The 16810-nt window shown below is 44.4% G+C and overlaps 2 protein-coding genes across 2 annotated transcripts in view; one reads left to right on the top strand and one right to left on the bottom strand.

Moving 5' to 3' along the window:
* Window positions 1-4772: 4772 nt before the first annotated feature.
* LOC142583537 (venom protease-like) lies at window positions 4773-14944 on the bottom strand. Its single transcript, XM_075694023.1, has 3 exons — window positions 14551-14944; window positions 11274-11452; window positions 4773-5649 (listed from the first exon to the last, which is right to left on the bottom strand). Exons 1-3 carry the CDS (start codon window positions 14942-14944, stop codon window positions 5485-5487), a joined length of 738 nt encoding a protein of 245 aa, XP_075550138.1. The 3' UTR covers window positions 4773-5484.
* The window catches only part of LOC142582633 (brain-specific serine protease 4-like), a 48232-nt gene continuing 46121 nt past the window's right edge, over window positions 14700-16810 (top strand). Inside the window, exon 1 of the mRNA XM_075692544.1 lies at window positions 14700-14919. The gene's annotated coding sequence lies outside the window, so the exon portion shown is untranslated. The remainder of the gene's footprint in view (window positions 14920-16810) is intronic.

The raw sequence follows: 16810 nt of genomic DNA, 5'->3' as shown, positions 1-16810 counted from the left end.
AACAGCAACAAATATGTCCCTGACGCATTACAGCTGCGACGGCAGCTGTGCCACTAAAATCCTGACTTACTGCTTCCGCTGCTCTAGCAACATGATTTAATTACGGAAGCCGCTAAAGCGCAGCTCCTCTACTGTCGCGCTCTCTATTTACTACTTGGCCGACCCTGTTCTGCATTACTATGAAGTAATGACGCAGAAAAGTCCGAATTTGTGGTAGTAACATGTGGTCTGTACTTAAGGATGCATTTTGTTAAAGCAACCTCTGTATTGTAATCGGTATAATGCTGGAATGCATGAGTTTCCGCTCTTCTTTCTGCCAAATGATGATCCTTGGGCAGCAACATCTGTCTCGTAATAGAACAGGATCGAAAACCGTGATGATGCAAAAATTTACTTCATGCTTTGAAGCTCGAACAAATTAGTAGCACGACGCTGTACTGCCCATTAACCACACAGCCTTGCTACCGTCCTAATGTAAGCTGCTGCAAACATTCAGTTTCGAGTAATGCGTACACCAGCTTCCAAGTGCCTTGTTAGTTTGTCTTACTACAGTGATATTTTTATTGTTGCGAGAAAATGATATTTTGAAAATTATGCTTACATGTTTCATTGAGGCACAATCATTTAACCTTTCATACTTGAACATGAGTTTACTTGCAAATGTGGTCCTTGTACACTAGGTGTGGGAATACAGGGTGTTTCAGAAAGAGAGTTAAAAAAAAAAAGCATCACACACATAGTACAGAAGCATGATTATCAAGGGTATGACTTATTTTCGATATTACTTACAAAAGCGCATAGTGAATATATTATTTTAGTGCCTCCTCGTACCGGTACCTTCAAGCTAAGAGATTCCAAGAAGGAACAAAGGCAAATGCTATGACGCCAGCCGGTATGTACGCTTAACTTAGAGTTCTAGAAGTGCTCTGGCGTACGATGTGTTCCTTGCGTTTGTTGCTAGATGTACACACACTTGTTGCCCTTATATACCACTATATACATCATTTTTACTAGATATCAAAGGTGTTGATTATAACATTCAGCATATATTATTTATTTCTGTACAGAGTAGAATTTACCACGCATTTCAATGTTCCTGTAAATAAAGTCATGCTTAGGGCATTTTGCATTTCTCGTCATACTTGCACTGTTATAAAATATGTCATCACAGCATCAGGTCATTGTGACCGTCTGGATAAACGTGTGCCTTTAATATTTCACTTCATGCAATATTGCTGTACTTGTGACGTACACTGTTAAGCTTGAGAACATTGAGGAAACTATGTTCCTAATTGCTGGAAGTACACAAGCATGCTCACAAGAGTTCAATTTGTGTCCATGTTCAATGTAGTTTTGTCTGTCACACTTACCATACAGGCTACAAATTTATGCACAATGCAGCTTCTGTACAAATGCAAGCGCTATTCACGTTACAACAATGACATCATTTCAAATGTTTGATCGAAGTGCTTGAGGTTGACAGCCCAAGTCTTCTATTGAGTGCTCCTAGTCAATGCGTCGTTTCATGTTGCTTTTTATCCCCACCATGAACGTTCCTCTCTTCTCGGTTCACTGCTATTGCATTTAATATTACACCTGTTTTACACACGCACAATGTTCCCATTACAAATGTAGAGAACATTATTGTTTTATTTTGCATTTATAACGTTTATTACATTGTTAGTAATTCAACAGTATTTAGTTTTTTTCTTTTCTGTTGCAGTTTACTATCGGTATACTAATAATGCAAAACCGGACGAAGACATACATAGCACACGAAAACGTAGTGAACGCGCTAAGCACAAAAACGCATGCAGTTGACTGTGGTAAGAACACATCCTACGATACAGAAATAACGGTTATATTGCTGAGTTATGCGATGCAATATCTGCAGTGCACTGTAGCATACTAGTAAAAAAAACATTGGAGCTCAGTACTACATTCATCCTATGCAAGCTGTCTGCCCCAAGAAAAAACACTTATCCCATGCAAAGGAAGAACATAATCTATGACAGTCAGCGTCTGCAATAGATAACACCAAATTAAAAAGGTTATCACTGGAGGCAAGCTGCAATCATAAATGCATTTTTTCAGCTCTCTTCCATGCAGAATATTCGCTTTTATTGTTTCAGAACGCGTCGAAGCTAAACATGCACAAAATATGACATATAGAGGTTATGTATTTTCTTGTATATATTTTTACACACAGTACAACAGGTCAGCATGATCTAGTTTTTTTTTCTTAATAGGGGTTACGAAGTGCAATGCCAATCATGAACACGGTTGTGAAAGTAGATGTTCCTGTCATTATTGTTGTGTTCTGTCATGGCTTCCTTCTCAATAAAAAGAGCACTGTATTATTCTTTCGTTGAAGTTGCTGGCAACCTGTTTTATGCATCAAATAAATTTTACGTGTGCAATTATTTATGGCCTCACAATTATTGAGTTGTTTTTCTTGCAACCATGCAACAAATATGCACATTAGATCAAGGAGAACCAAACATTAGGATAATAGCAGTGGTAAGCGTTGTGTGCATGTCGCGAGACTATAATAGTCTCAATACACTTAAAAACACATTGAACACTTTTCAAAACTAGAAGTTTAGTCGAATAAGCGAAGGTCCAGTCATAGACAATAAGTTATTCAATATGTGACCAAATCTCAAAATAAACTGGGAAACAAAACCGAAATGACCATTATCTAAAATGGCAACGCCATTTTCGGTACGCATGCGCCTAATGATAAAACGTACCTACATTTAATGGACATGTATTTCACTTTCACTTTTTATCTGAAACACATTACATTTCCTTAATTAACCACCTTCAGTGCTCAAGAAATTTATGCGTACATTCAAATGAGGAATCAACACCAGGCAGTTTGTTGTTAACTGCCATTTCTCACACTTGTTTCCGTCAATTACTTGCAACAGTTTGCTTTCTTTGGCCGCATATTTTCACGCTGTTAAAGCTATCAACATGTCTCAACAGTTATGGCTGTTGGCTTCAAGTATTGTACATCATCTGCAAACTACACCCTCTGCAAACTGAGATTGCCATAGGGTATACTTTGAAACAAAGACATTCTGCAAGAACAATGCGCTAGTAACACAAAACAATTTATGTCTTCATATTCTTTATTGTTGTGGACAATCTGCAACCATTCCTTGCACGGCCGCTTGTAAATATTCTCTGAGTAACAATAAAGTGGGACACATTGTTTTGTCCTTTGCGTCCCATGAGCTTTTGCGTGGTACCAAGCATATGGATTTAAACTGTGGTATTCTCATCGCGATAGCACTTAAACAAGTTGCGTCAGAAACAGGTGTGCACCACATTTGGTAGGGTAAAAAGGCAAGACAAAATTAAGTGAACCGGTGATGATGGTTTTATGTACACAAATCATTCCACAGTAAGACACGCAAGTAATAAATAAATGCTGTGCTTGCCTAGTGGCTTTGGCATTACGCTGCTAAGCACGAGGTCGTGGCATCAAATCCTGTATGCAGCGGCAACATTTCAATGGGAGCGGAATGGAAAAATGTCTGGGTACTGTGCATTCAATGCACTTTAAAGGTCCCTAGGGGGTCAAAATTATTCCGTAATCCACTACTACGGTGTGCCTCATAATCAGATCGTGGTTTTGGCATGTAGACTCCCCAAAAATGATCAGATATTGAAATATCACTACAATTTTGAGGCATAATTAACTGCATCGAAGCAAAACACTCCACCAAGTCTTTGAAGTTGAGAATTCAAGTATGCATAACGCATGCGAATGTGGACGACATCTGAAAAAGGCGAGTCCACAAATCCACTTGAAAAAGACAAGAACACTCTTCTAAACGTTGGCTCTCGCTTTTCCCTTGTTCTTCTTTTGCTCATCACCTCTTAACATTGTCACTTGTTCTAGTGTTTCAACTTCGCGTGGTTGTCACTCGTCATCTCTTCATTCAAAAACATTTTTTCTTTCGTCTGCCTAAACCACTTCCATATTTGTCGCACTCATTGTCTCCTCGCTCCCAAGTTCTCTATTTTCTTAGGTAAGAAATACCTAATGTAAATAAAATATGCGAATACTACTATACCATCGTACTCAAATATGAGCGAAGCTGCCTATCATAATTTGTGTTCAAGGAGATGTTGGCGCCTAAGATGATCGCTGGATACTTCGGTTGTATGATTTCGCTGATGCGTACAAAATAATGAAAATTGTAAAATATACGACATAAAATATGGTGACATTTGTTGCAAAGTTCCCGAACATACACACCTATACACAAGCACAAATGTTCTTAGACAGTTCACAACAGACGAAGGTCCTTATTGAAGTACAAATGAGATATTTCGTGAGTTCCGCATGCCAAACACAATACTTGCGAACACGCATGCAAAAGCCACAGATACAAAAGGAAACAGGAATACAAGAACAAACAAAAATAACTCACAAATATACAGATACTGCGGATCACCATCAAACTAATCCCCGTATTCAGAACTGCATCTGAACTTGAAGCCCGTGCTTGACTTGATCTGAATGACACCTGTCGTGAACGCGCCGTAGGAAACGCCGTGAGAGTCCAGGGCACGTTCACGCCAGGCTTCTTTAAGATCAAGGCAAACACAGGATTCAAGTTAAGATGCACTTCTGAATACGGGGGTTAGTACTGCCTAGATATTGTCGGTTACTCGAGAACACTTGAATAAGGTATCATGCCCACACACTTGGGACGTAGTGTCACGAGGGCACCTTTACTTGATAAGTATTGCAGCGTCCCTTACGAAATACAACGAGAGCACGCTTCGCGGAGGACATGTACGCTGCGGCGCCGACAAGTATTCCTCAAAGAGAAAGCAGTCATCTACGTGAAAGTAGCACTATCTCAAAAGAAAAGTCTGAACCAAGACGAAGGTTTCATCAAGTGCTTGGAACTGTTCTGCGAAACCTCATTTGGGCTTCTTGAATAGCTTGGTGCTACTTTTGGGTAGATGTCAATTTTGTCCCTTTAAAATTTAATTTCTGTTGGCGGATTTCAGCAAAGCTCACTTGCTTATTCAATGTTCCCGTGCTTAGGTTTGTGGATTAATTCGCCGTCTTCTACTGCCAGTTGCGAGCTTTCTGAGTAGCTCTGTCGACAACTCCAAGATAGGGGTGCTGTAGGGTTCGATCCTTAGACTTGAGCGAATGTTTCTTCAACAGCTAAGCTTGATACTTCAGGAACTCGTTTGCTCTATCGTTGTGCTACTTTCGTGCTACGCTCGAGTCGACGACTGCCTTTCATTTCATAAAGCTTTCGTCACACTTCGGATTTCCACAAAAATGATTCCACAAGCGGTTCTGTTAGAGGACACCTAAGAATAACTAATGCTCGTTGTGATCTTTGGCCAAAACAGTGTGTCGTGCTCTAAGGGAAGCAGATGAAAAGAAGATCAACTGACGTTCAGGGCAGTTTCTCCTCGTTGGTCGTACATCAGGAGAGACAGCTAGCGGCTGCTCCTCAGGTGACTCATTATCCACGACATGTAGGATGTGATACGGGTGTAGAGTCCCGGGAGCAGCGGCCGAGCGCACCCAATGCCACCGGATACGACGCCGATCGCAACGTACGTGTTATTTGCCAGGACCATCAGAGGCCCGCCGGAGTCTCCCTGCGGTATTCAGAGTACAAAGGTAAAACCATGCGCCTGAGCCACTAGCCCTCGGGTTTAACTTCTGCACAGGTGTTCAAACGTGTTTTTACCCTGAACGGCACTTAGTAAGTGTGCAAATACATCGATAATGCTGACTTTCGGCGGCATTTCGACATCTTGGAATGCACGGAGGACTTCATTTGTCATTTGGAATTAGGATGAAAATAGCTTATATATAGGGTGTTTTTTTAGCTGCACCAAATTTTATAAAATTGCCTGTAGAAGATAGAATTCCAGCCCCTGATCTAAATTACTTGATGAGGCGCCAATTATTTCTACGACAAATCGGAATGCTTAATTGTATAATTTGCGTAATTATGTAAATTAGCTTTTTAATTATTTATTCGTGGTACATATTTCAATCTACGAAATATAGCCGGTGAGTTTGCAAGGCGTATCCACTAAAAACAAATTCTAAGGACTACACCAGTTTCGAGATAATTATCAAAATGTATTACGAAATGCATTGGCGTATCAGTTACCTTTCTTATGATACTGCTATATGTTCTTTTACTTTGTTTTCCACTGAAGCACAAAAGTAACTGGAACACCGATGCATTTCGTCGGACTCATTGAAAATGATAAGTCGCGTTTACATGAATGCGACAGTGTCGCATCGCATCGCATTTCTAGCGCATCACATTCATGTAAACAGCAGTAATGCGCTAGGAAGGCGCATTGCATTAATGCGCCAGGCGAGGGTAGATTTACGGGCGCGAGTCGACTCTCGCGGAGCATGTAAACGCAGGATGGTCGCATTAGGAATGATGGGAAGGAATTAGCCATCAACATGGCGGCGGTCCCGGCTGCCCGCTTCGAATTGAATTTGGCGTTGCTTTTGTAAAATGCACTTTGTTTGCAGCAAGTATTTGTGTAAACGGCTTTCGCTTAGTCTCAGGCCGCTTCGACGACAGAGTATTGTGGATACCCTTGTGGTGTTTTCGAGATCGCTTCTCGTTTCGAACGAGTCGAAGCCTAACGAAAGAAACATTCGAGATGTCAGCGCTACCTATCGCTAGAGTCAGAAAATAGCCGCAACGACGGCATATGGCTTCTGAGATCCGAAAATCTCGCTGGCCTACTAAAACTGCAAAACACGTGCGCGGCTTTGCGTCCGCTACACTATAGCGTATAGCGTACGCTATAAGTTGTGTACGCTAAACTAAAGCTGTCTATTTCTCGGCACTCAACCACCAACGTGCACTCGGCCTACTGCCGGAAACCAGTTACACCGGAAGTCGGTTGCACTTCCCTTATACGACACCATGTGGCGCTACGTTCTCGCGAGAGTTAAGGCGCTACATGTAAACGGCGTCGCATCGCCTTTCCCAAATGCGCTTGGAAATGCGATGCGCCACTGTCGCATTCATGTAAACGGGGCTATAGTCTTGAAACAAGTGCTGTCAGAGAATTCGTTCCAAGTGGATTTTCAAAATCACTAGCTACAATTCGTAGACTAACATATGTACAGTATAATAATTAATTAAAAAGTTATTTAGCATCATTATATTCTAGCAGCCGTCGTTATCTTCCTCGGCCGCCTTTTATAAATGGTGCTTTCCGGCGCGCGTATGTCGTACCTCGGTATGCGAGATTAGAAGGAAATGTAAGGAGAATAAAAATATGAGCTTCTTCGGCTCCTGCGCTCAATCCGAATGGTTCTCAGGTCTTTCGCTCGCTGACTCACATATTGTTTTAGTGGACCTAACCTCGGTCCCTATACTCTTCCCTGTCAACGCTCCAAGACGACACGACACACGAAGTCGCCAATTCACTCCTTTCGTATACCTGACGCCCGGTTCGATCATAATCTCATCGACATCGCTGGCCCGCTGCCACCATACCGAGGTGCTCGCTCCCCTGTGTAGACCGCTATACCCGCTAGCCTTAAGCATTTGTTCTCACTGACATAATGACATTTACTGTGGCTTCCGCGTTTGTCAGTGGCTGGATCTCGCGCTTCGCAGTTGCCCCAGTGTTGTTACTACCGATTGTGGCCGACAGTACGAATGTGATCTCTTTCGCGAACTCACATGCCTGCTTGGCGCCCGCCATATCTATACTACCACGTATCACCGATCGGAAAATGGAGTGGTTGAACGCCTTCGCCATCAACTTAAACCCGCCTTGATGGCCCGCCAGGCCCGCTCTTCTTGGGCTGAAGACCTTCTTCTCGTCATGCTAGTCGTGCGCTCCTCTTTCAAGGAAGACATCGGCTGCATGGCTGGGGAGATAGTCTATGGCACAACGTCGTGGTTGCCCGGTGAATTTTTCGCACCAGCTACTGTTGACACGCCCGATCCAGACAGCTATGTTCAGCAGCTCCGCTTCCTGTTTGCACGTTTGCGTCCTTGCCCTAGTAGGGTTGCATCATCAAGGTATGTTTTTGTCGGCAAAGACATGCCTACAGCGAGCCACGTTTTCGTACGGTGTCAAGGCATCCGACCATCTCTTATGCCTCCCTGAGACGGCTCTTTCAAGGCACTCAAGTGGATAGAACTGTTGCCATCAACATCAACGGACGTGAATAGCGAAGTCGTGGTGATAGACAGGGTCAAATTAGCCTACCTAGCGACCTCTCCCTCATTATCCCCATTCAACGACTTTACAACGGCCGAAACGGCGGATCTACCCGATCACTCGGCATCGAAGGATGTTTCTTGGGCACCGCCGCACTACCGCTCTTCTCCTAAGAGGCAGAGGGGGGGGGGGACCCTCTAGAAGCCATCGTCATCTTCATCGGCCGCTTTTTATATATGGCGCACTCCGAAGCATGTGTCTCGTGCCTCGCGCTGCAATATTAGAAGGAAAGGGAAGAAGAATAAAGATCTTCGGCTCCTGCCATCGGTCCGAACACTTCTCAGGTCTTTCACTCGCTGACTCACACTTTGTTGTAGTGAATCTTACTTCGGTCCATATAACATTATTTATTCAATTAAACACTTCGATTTCTCGTAGAAGTAATGGCCGCCTTGTCAAGCAATTTAGGTTGATGGTTAGAATTGTGCCACCTGCCACAGGCAATTTATAAATATTTGGTGCAGCTAAAAAACACTCTGTATATTATAGACAAGAGTGACCTCACATGCATGTAATCATGAAGTAAATCCTCGTGTACCCCACGACCATCCATATCGCTAATATTCCAATAACGTGGTGCGAAACAGGAGGCAGTGGTAGTCATAGTGCGGCCAAATGCACAACACATGATCGACCGACTTCTCAGTTCTGCAACAGTGACCTGAAGGATCATCGCCCATACCATTGAATAAGGAGTAAGATATGTAAACGTCACTCTCAGCAAAAGGCGACACAGCGTCATTTCATCGGAATGGGAGAAGTCTCCCGGCATCGAACTCAAGCGTGCTTTCCTAAATGGATATCATGGTATATTTTCACTGTTTCTGATGCAGCAGAAAATGCCATGAGTCCTATTGAAGTTCGTCAAACCGGCTGGCCTCAGTGACCACTTAGAGTGTGCCATTCAGACCCGCGTGTGGGTGTTATGAATGCTTTGAATCCGCCTATGCCATTTTCGTAGTGTATATTGTAAAAAACCCAACTCACTCGCATTTTCATTTTTTCCTCACTTTTTTTCTTATGCCAATTTAAAAGGCAGATTGATGCAAATTTCGAAGTGTCAGACTGGTCAAATCTAGTGGCAATTACAGGGAAAAATCCAGTATGGTTGCCGACTCGTATACGGCCGACATTAAAGCGGTGCTGAACAACCTACGAAGAAGGTCGCTGTGAACGTGTAATAAGAAAAAAATATGTGATTAAATGTTTGAGTAATGTTGGCAAGAAGTGAAGATAGTATCGCTACAAGAATGGTAACTTCAATTTAATTCATTTCCATCATTATTTATTTTGCCTTGTCATTCTACAAAAAGGATAACTTATCCTACTCTTGGGTATAATGCTACTGTAACCACAGCGTGGCACTGTTCTCGTGTTTGATATGATTCCTATGTGATCCGAACTTTTGTGGGCAACAAGGGGTCAATAAATGCCGCGTAAGTTTCTTTGAAATATCGAATTATCTTAATCGAATATATCGTACGGGGTGCGTCACAACACCAGGAAACAACGCACCCATGCCAGTACGGCGCTATCAGGATCTTCCCTACGCCATTAGACCATTTGACAATCATATGTTAAAGAGAACATGTTCAATGTCTCAACTGAAACTGAGATGGAGAAAGATAATGCGGATATGATTTGAATTTGTAAAACAGAATTAGAAATTAAGCGAACATTGCTTACAAGCACAAGAATAAGGTTACCAGCAATGAACGCGTGGTACGACGATGTTTTAGTAATTTGTTCAGAGGTGACTTAGACAAAGAAGACGCAACAGGAAGTTCATTGTTCAAGCACCATCTGAAGATGGTCACTGAGGAAAATTGACATTATGTTTGAAAGGTGTGCTCCTTGCTGTCAGTTTGGAACCATGTAAACGTCATCAGAAGAGTGACTGGACGACAGCCACGTGCCTGGTGAAATTTAGGGGTGTGCAAACACCATAGTGTGAGAGAAATGCTTCTGTTTATTCGTCACAAAGTCAGCCTTTCTGTAGTGCAACAGCACGGCGATTTACAATGAAAAACTATTATGGTATGATTCCAAGCTGTGGGCGGCAGGGTTGAATTCGATCAACGTTCTAGAGCTGTTTAACATCTTCATTGCACCACAATGGGCAGCGCAAATGGCAGTGGGAAACTAAAGGATATGGCTGGCTCCAGTCTTAAAGAATTCATGTTCCATGCACTCTCGCGAAAGGTGCGACCTCCATTAAAACTTGACAAACATCAAGCATTATCAGCGATAAAAAATTATCGGCTTCCGCTATGTTGCCTTAAAACATCACTCTTAGTATGATGCGCGTACACATGTCATGGTGTTGGGGCGCCCCAAAATTTGAGGCGCTCACCAAGAGCGTGCTAGACGGTGAGCCCTGGTCCTCAGTGTCAGTGTGGGCAGCAACAAAATTTTACATATACGTTGCTCTCATTATGACACATCTGTGTCCAACCCAAAGTTCTCCAAAATCCAAAATTCAGTTTCACATCACAGCACCATCATTACCCGCCGTGGTAGCTTGCTATAAGCACGACGTCGCAGGATAGAATCCCGGTCGCGACGGCCACATTTCGATGGGGGGGGGGGGTAAAATGCAAAGACGCCCGGGTACCATGCATTGGGTGCACCTTAGAGAACCCCAGGTAGTCGAAATTAATCTGTAGTCTCACACTACGGCGTGCTTCCTTATATGATCATGGTTTTTTCACGTAAAATCCCTGAATTTATTTAATTTCCACAGCAACCTCCTTTACCGCACTGTGTGAGTTGGATCAGATTACTATGACCTTCCCCTGACAGGGACATAATTCTCCGATACCGTCTTCAGCGCTGCCACCATCTGCTTTATTTATACGCTCAGAAATGTAAAAAGGCCAGCTCTCTACGGCAAGAAATTTTCATTTCCGCGGGTGAACCTTTACAATACTTACGCTTCTTTTTCTTTCTTTTTGTTTGTATTATTAGCATTTGTGTTGTTTTTAATTTTCGCAGCTGCTCACCGTGCATGCATCTTTTTTGCCTTCTTTATGCCCAGCGCAGAGTTGCTCCCTGCTCACGCGAATGGACTTTTTCGCCTCGCTGTAGAGCCCATTGCACTGTCCGTTGCTCATTAGCTGCACCTCCACCTTCTGGAGGACGTCCGTCATATATGCACTGAGGCTCTCGTCCTTGAAAGAGTCTGCAATATAACAATACATTCATATCGGTCACTTAATGTAGCAAGGATATTAATTTTTTTCAACACATTTCATGAGAACGAAAGTTCGCGTTTAAGGCTGCATGTTTCACAGACGGCGGACGAAATGTTCTCAGCAACTAGAGGAGAAATTAATTTTGTTGATGAAGGTAAAAGCGTAATAGTTGCAATATATCTTAGTTCTGTTGACTTTATTTCAATAAACAGGTATTAAGCCGCGAGGTTTTGAACTCTCCTTGAAAAATATGCTTGATGTTGAGGATGAAGATGAATGAGGATTTATGGCGCATGGGACCGTTGTGGCCCGTATAGGCTTATAAACACTCGCTTACTAGCTAAATTAACAAGCAAGGTGTCACGCGGGCCCGAGCAAGCATGAACACACCTTATGCAATGACCGCGCACACTCGTTGTCCAAAAACCTGGAGGGAGAAAGCATGGCAGTAGCAGCGGACCAATTGACCTTCGTTCTGCCTCTCGCTTCAACGCGAACTAAGCGGTGAGAAAAGAGCGCAGTCGAAGGACACAACCCCATGGTGCATCTAGACTGTACTCATTGCAGATCACTTTCAAGATAGGGCCCTGGCGGCCTCCGGAGTAGAACGATCCCCTCTCCCTGTTGCCTTGCGCGCGACGAAAGACGGCACGCTTCCTCTCCGCTTTCCTTCCTTGTGCGCGCGAGATTGAACCGCCATCGTCGGCTCACCCTCCCAAACTTTCACTTGCACATAGGCACTCCTTCACGGCGCGCGGCGACGATGTTATCGCCCTTGGACTTTATACGGAACACCATGGCGACGGTGACGGCAGAAATGCGGCGGGAATGTCCATATAATTGCTTTCGCAATAAAATATAAAAGAAGGCAGCGCGTGCGGTGGCGGGCTTCTAACGTGGCTGCTTCGGTGTAGCAGCCGGACGCTCTATCCATTTGGCAACAGCAGAAAGCACGAAAGACACTCTTTCAAAACAGTGACGGCCTCGTCGGTTGAGCGAGAACCCAACGCGCACGGAAGGGTGCCGTCATCTGGCACTGGGTTTGCGAGGCTTCTGCGTTGCTTGGTTTCCGTCACTTGGCGCTGTCCAAAAACACGCAAGCACGAAAGGTGCTCATTACACACACTGGAATTTTTCATTATTCAGCAGAAACTCAACGCGCATGGAATGGTGGCGTCACGGGATGATGGAGTTAAGAGGCTTCTGAATCACATGGATGGCGTCAATTGGCGGCAGATGAAAAACACAAATGCAAAAGGCCGTGGCCTGTAAGGTTATAAATCACGCGTGATCTCGGAAGCCTTGGAAAGGCGCTGGCGGCACATGACGTCATGTCGGCATTTCGTACGTTGAGCGAAAACGCAACGCACCCTGAAGGGTGGCGTATTTATTAGAAGAGGGGCGTAACCTGATAGCTTAACCTGGTGGTGAAGCTAAGTAGCTTCTGCATCACCTGGTTGACGTCACATGGCGGCGGGCATAAAACGGTTCTGTGACTGAGGCCTAAGAGACACATTGAGGCACCTGTGTTTAGTAAAGCTTTCTTTGTAACGTCAGAAAGTTAGGTGCTTTTTTGGTGATGGCACTGTATTTGGCTCTGCTAGGTTCACCGTCATCTCTGAGAAGGGCTATGGGACGCGTTCATTGTCTAAACCCGCCAGACATCCAGTATAACGAAGCGCCATTTCGTCTTACCGAGTCAGCGAAGCTTCGCTTCCATTGATTCGCACAGTGCGTTTTATCTGAATGAGCTTTTTCTTCTGATTCAGCGCTGCCGCATGAGCGAGCTGAATAAAGATAGTGGATAATTATCCTCTTTGACGGCACAAAATATCCGGCTGTCTCATCCAATGCAACCCCGTGCACGAGCGGTTGTTAACATATGAGATCTCTTTCAGCATTGCTGCCACCACATCCGCGCGAAAGACACGTGACCTAATCCTGCTTTAACCGGTTCTAACCGGTTCAATCTCGAGTCGCAAGGGTGTGAAGTGAGCTCTTCCTACAAGCAGAGGTTCCGGATTACGACATAAAGAAGAAAAAAACAATCTGCACGCCGTTCATTACAGGCGCGGTCGTTAGCGCATATAGAATGCCGGATGCAATGGAATTGGAGCTTGACCTTCCTGATAAGATCGCTTTGGGACTAAAAGGCGCAGACTAAACCATGTGCGGATGCTTTTCCCAGGGTAAGGACGAACATGCGTCTGCTATAGAGAAGGACATAGTCAAGCTTCCTTTCCATACTTGCTGTCACACATTTAGGTTCAGCCCTTGTATTTCTCACAAAAGAAAATTGATGAGCAGTAACCAGGTTTACTAGTTATAGTCATGCGCAGCTAGAACTAACAAGAGCAGTATTAAAAATCATATTTCACTGTTTCCCAAATACTGCATCTCCGTCGCTGGACATCCGGCTCAGTGATTTTCTTTTCGGAACACATTGTACAGGAACATTTTATTTCTGTGGTTATTGATCATGGGCTACACGATTCACATTAATTGAAGCGAGCCACATAAAGCGAATATAGATCACGAAGCACAATTATTAACGCTGTTTTTACAGAAATCTGTAACATGAAGTAAAAGTATCTTCCCACTCTTAAATTATGAGCCAACTCTTACGACTCATTCCATCCTACACCGGCAATACCTTTTTTAGGCATAAGGGACTTGTTTCAACCATGACACTAGATGCTCTGCGGGTGTGCCCAGTTACAGGAGGCTGGACGTGGTGTCACACGCGGAACAAAAATCAATACCAGCACGGCCACTCACCCCACACCAACGATAAAGAACATTTAAGCGCGGCATTTGTGGCCAAAACGATTAAGCATTTCATCAGCGCCGCCGAGCTGGAACAAATTCTAGGCTTGTAGGCATGAAACCACCGACCTTGAGCTCGTGCTGGGGCCACCATCACAAAACTAAGCGTTCCGGGGAATCACCCCAAGGATAAATCCTTGCACAAGTGTGGCGGCTACAGCGGCTGGGAAAACCAGGAAGCGCGCGCTCGCGCTCGAACCTACAGCTGAAAGCGTGGGATTCCCCGCCCTCACGAGCAGCAACAGAGCTGGATGCTCACCGAGCCGCAGTTCCCGGACGTATCCCCAGCCGGCAACTGTGCCGTTCTTGCCGGCGGCGTAGAGGCTCCTGTCGGAGGGCGACGGCAGGCAGGCCGGCACCGCGAATGCGCCCAGAGGAATGTCCGAGGCGAGCCGCAGCAGGCCGATGTCGTTGCTGAGCCTCTTGGGCTGGCCGAACAGCGGATGCAGCAGCAGCTTCTCCGGCACCAGGTCCAGTGATGAGTGGCCCAGCTCCGCCTGGTACAAGTGGTACTCGCCCACGCGGACCCGCAAGTTCCGCAGGGTGGCCCTGCGATCGCACCAAACACCGTCGTAGAACGTACCGTCTCCCTGATGCGCTTCGGGGTCTTGGACAAACAACAGACATGGTGAGAATGAATATATGCATCCCATACAAAGGAAAGTCAAAAACTAAACTAAGAATTCAAACCGCACAGAACGCGGCCTCTCGAGAACGTTGCAATCGGCATCGCGGTATTTACATCTTTCATTGAACAAAAGTTACAGCGCGCACCTTTTTGGTTATGAATGCAGCTCATTTTAGTTCACAGCATGTTTATGTGGTCCCGTCGCAACGTGTAAAGAAAAAAAGGGCGTTCGCTCCTGAATTTGCTGTGCGAGACATTTCTCTGTCGTCAATGCGGAACATGAAGCAAACGATTTTAGATTCACAGTCAGTTCATACACACATATATACGCATGAAAACTACTGGGTCGTTTGAAGCTTTGGTTGTTAATCACGTCTGCCATCTCTATTGACCAGAGCTTGTTCTTTCTAATTAGTTACATGCCAGAATGAATCTGAATCCAAGTTAGCCCTAAGAACATAAGCGACCGGTCGGAGTCACGTGCTTTGGCTCCTGAAGAGGCTTTGCTAGAAATATATGTGAGCACGGGTGATCCTCTTGAGTGTCTGCATCATGCAGAAAGAAATCCGCGGTCGAACTTTTAGCTAAGTTGAAGGCGCTGACAAGTGCACCGCCGTCCAGTTGAAACGAAGCAAACCGTTGGCCATATGTCCATGCTTTGTCCTTCTGTTGTTGCTTCGCGCTTCATCTACATGGAGGAACCACGGATGCAGCGACAGTGATGATTGCTGAACGCTAAAAATTCTGTTTGCGAATCATGACTAACAAGCCTAACACTCATACACATCAGCGAAATGTGTAGCAATGTAGGGTTGTTCCCTCACAATATTAATGAGTCTTTTTATCTTACGTTATGGTAATTACATATTAAAATGCGTATACCTTTAAAATTTTGTATTCTTCTCTGATTGCCGACACGTCAGTCAGCCCATGGAAGCCACGTATGAAAACGTTTATAGCAGCTTGGAATGCACAATGCTCAATGTAGATTAGAATATGCTATAGCTCATTAAAATATGTTATACCTGGTCTGCTAAGTACACGCAAACAAGTTCTCTTGGCTCGCTAGTGCGGGAACGGGCTGCATGAAAACCATCAAGCTGCGTAACTTTTTTGTCCTCACGCAGGCCTCCGTGCAGCGAAGCCAGGACTTGTGTTTTTCGCATGTAGGAACAGTATTATAGCCTCAAAGAGGACACGTTCCTATGTTTGTTTTTCGCAAGCACTTCATTCCCTGTTTCTGCTTTTGATAAGCTTCACGGTAATCCTGGGAATGCATCCGCCTGCCATAACGGCTGAACGCATATATTGCTTTCAGCTTTTCAGTACGAGGTGGTCATTCCTAGGCGCGGCATCCAGCCGCGTTTCGAGGTGGGAGGTAGGCAATAAACAATCGTGTACCGTTCTTTGGGTGCACGTTACACGCTGCGGTGCACGTTTAAAAAAGAAAGCTCCAGGTGGCCAAAATAACTTCGGACTTTTCTAATATGACGTCTCTCATAGCTCTTCAGTTGCGTCGGCCTCTGTGTTGCTGTGTTGTTTTGGGGCATAAATGAACAATGACAAGGATATCTAAAGACAAGAAAAAAAAAAGAACGAACGATACTGTATCGCGTATATATATATACACGCGGTATAGTATCCTTTCTTTCTTTAATTAGTCTCAAGGCAACATCATTGACTTCTACTGCCACTTCCTGCGTGCGAGATGGTGGTGTAGTTTAGGAGCACTGTGCATTGTTTGCCAATAGCTCTGTGTTTTTTTTTAATGCAGACTAAAGACAATTACAGTAGTACACTAGTATATTCGATTTCTTTGAAAACTGCTAAGCACTTATCTTTGTGACGGTAGTGGATATGAAATTTTTTTTGTAGGTCACGCTTTACTTCT

The sequence above is a fragment of the Dermacentor variabilis genome, chromosome 5 (genome assembly GCF_050947875.1).
Source record: "Dermacentor variabilis isolate Ectoservices chromosome 5, ASM5094787v1, whole genome shotgun sequence".
Lineage (NCBI taxonomy): Eukaryota > Metazoa > Arthropoda > Arachnida > Ixodida > Ixodidae > Dermacentor > Dermacentor variabilis.
This window is presented reverse-complemented; position numbering and strand designations above follow the sequence as displayed.

Coding starts and splice junctions, on each gene's coding strand:
- LOC142583537 (XM_075694023.1), bottom strand. CDS start 14,944: ATGGGATGCATATATTCATTCTCACCATGTCTGTTGTTTGTCCAAGAC. Junction 11,453..14,550: donor CGTCCGGGAACTGCGGCTCG/GTGAGCATCCAG, acceptor GTTATATTGCAG/ACTCTTTCAAGGACGAGAGC. Junction 5,650..11,273: donor GCAAAAAAGATGCATGCACG/GTGAGCAGCTGC, acceptor TGAATACCGCAG/GGAGACTCCGGCGGGCCTCT.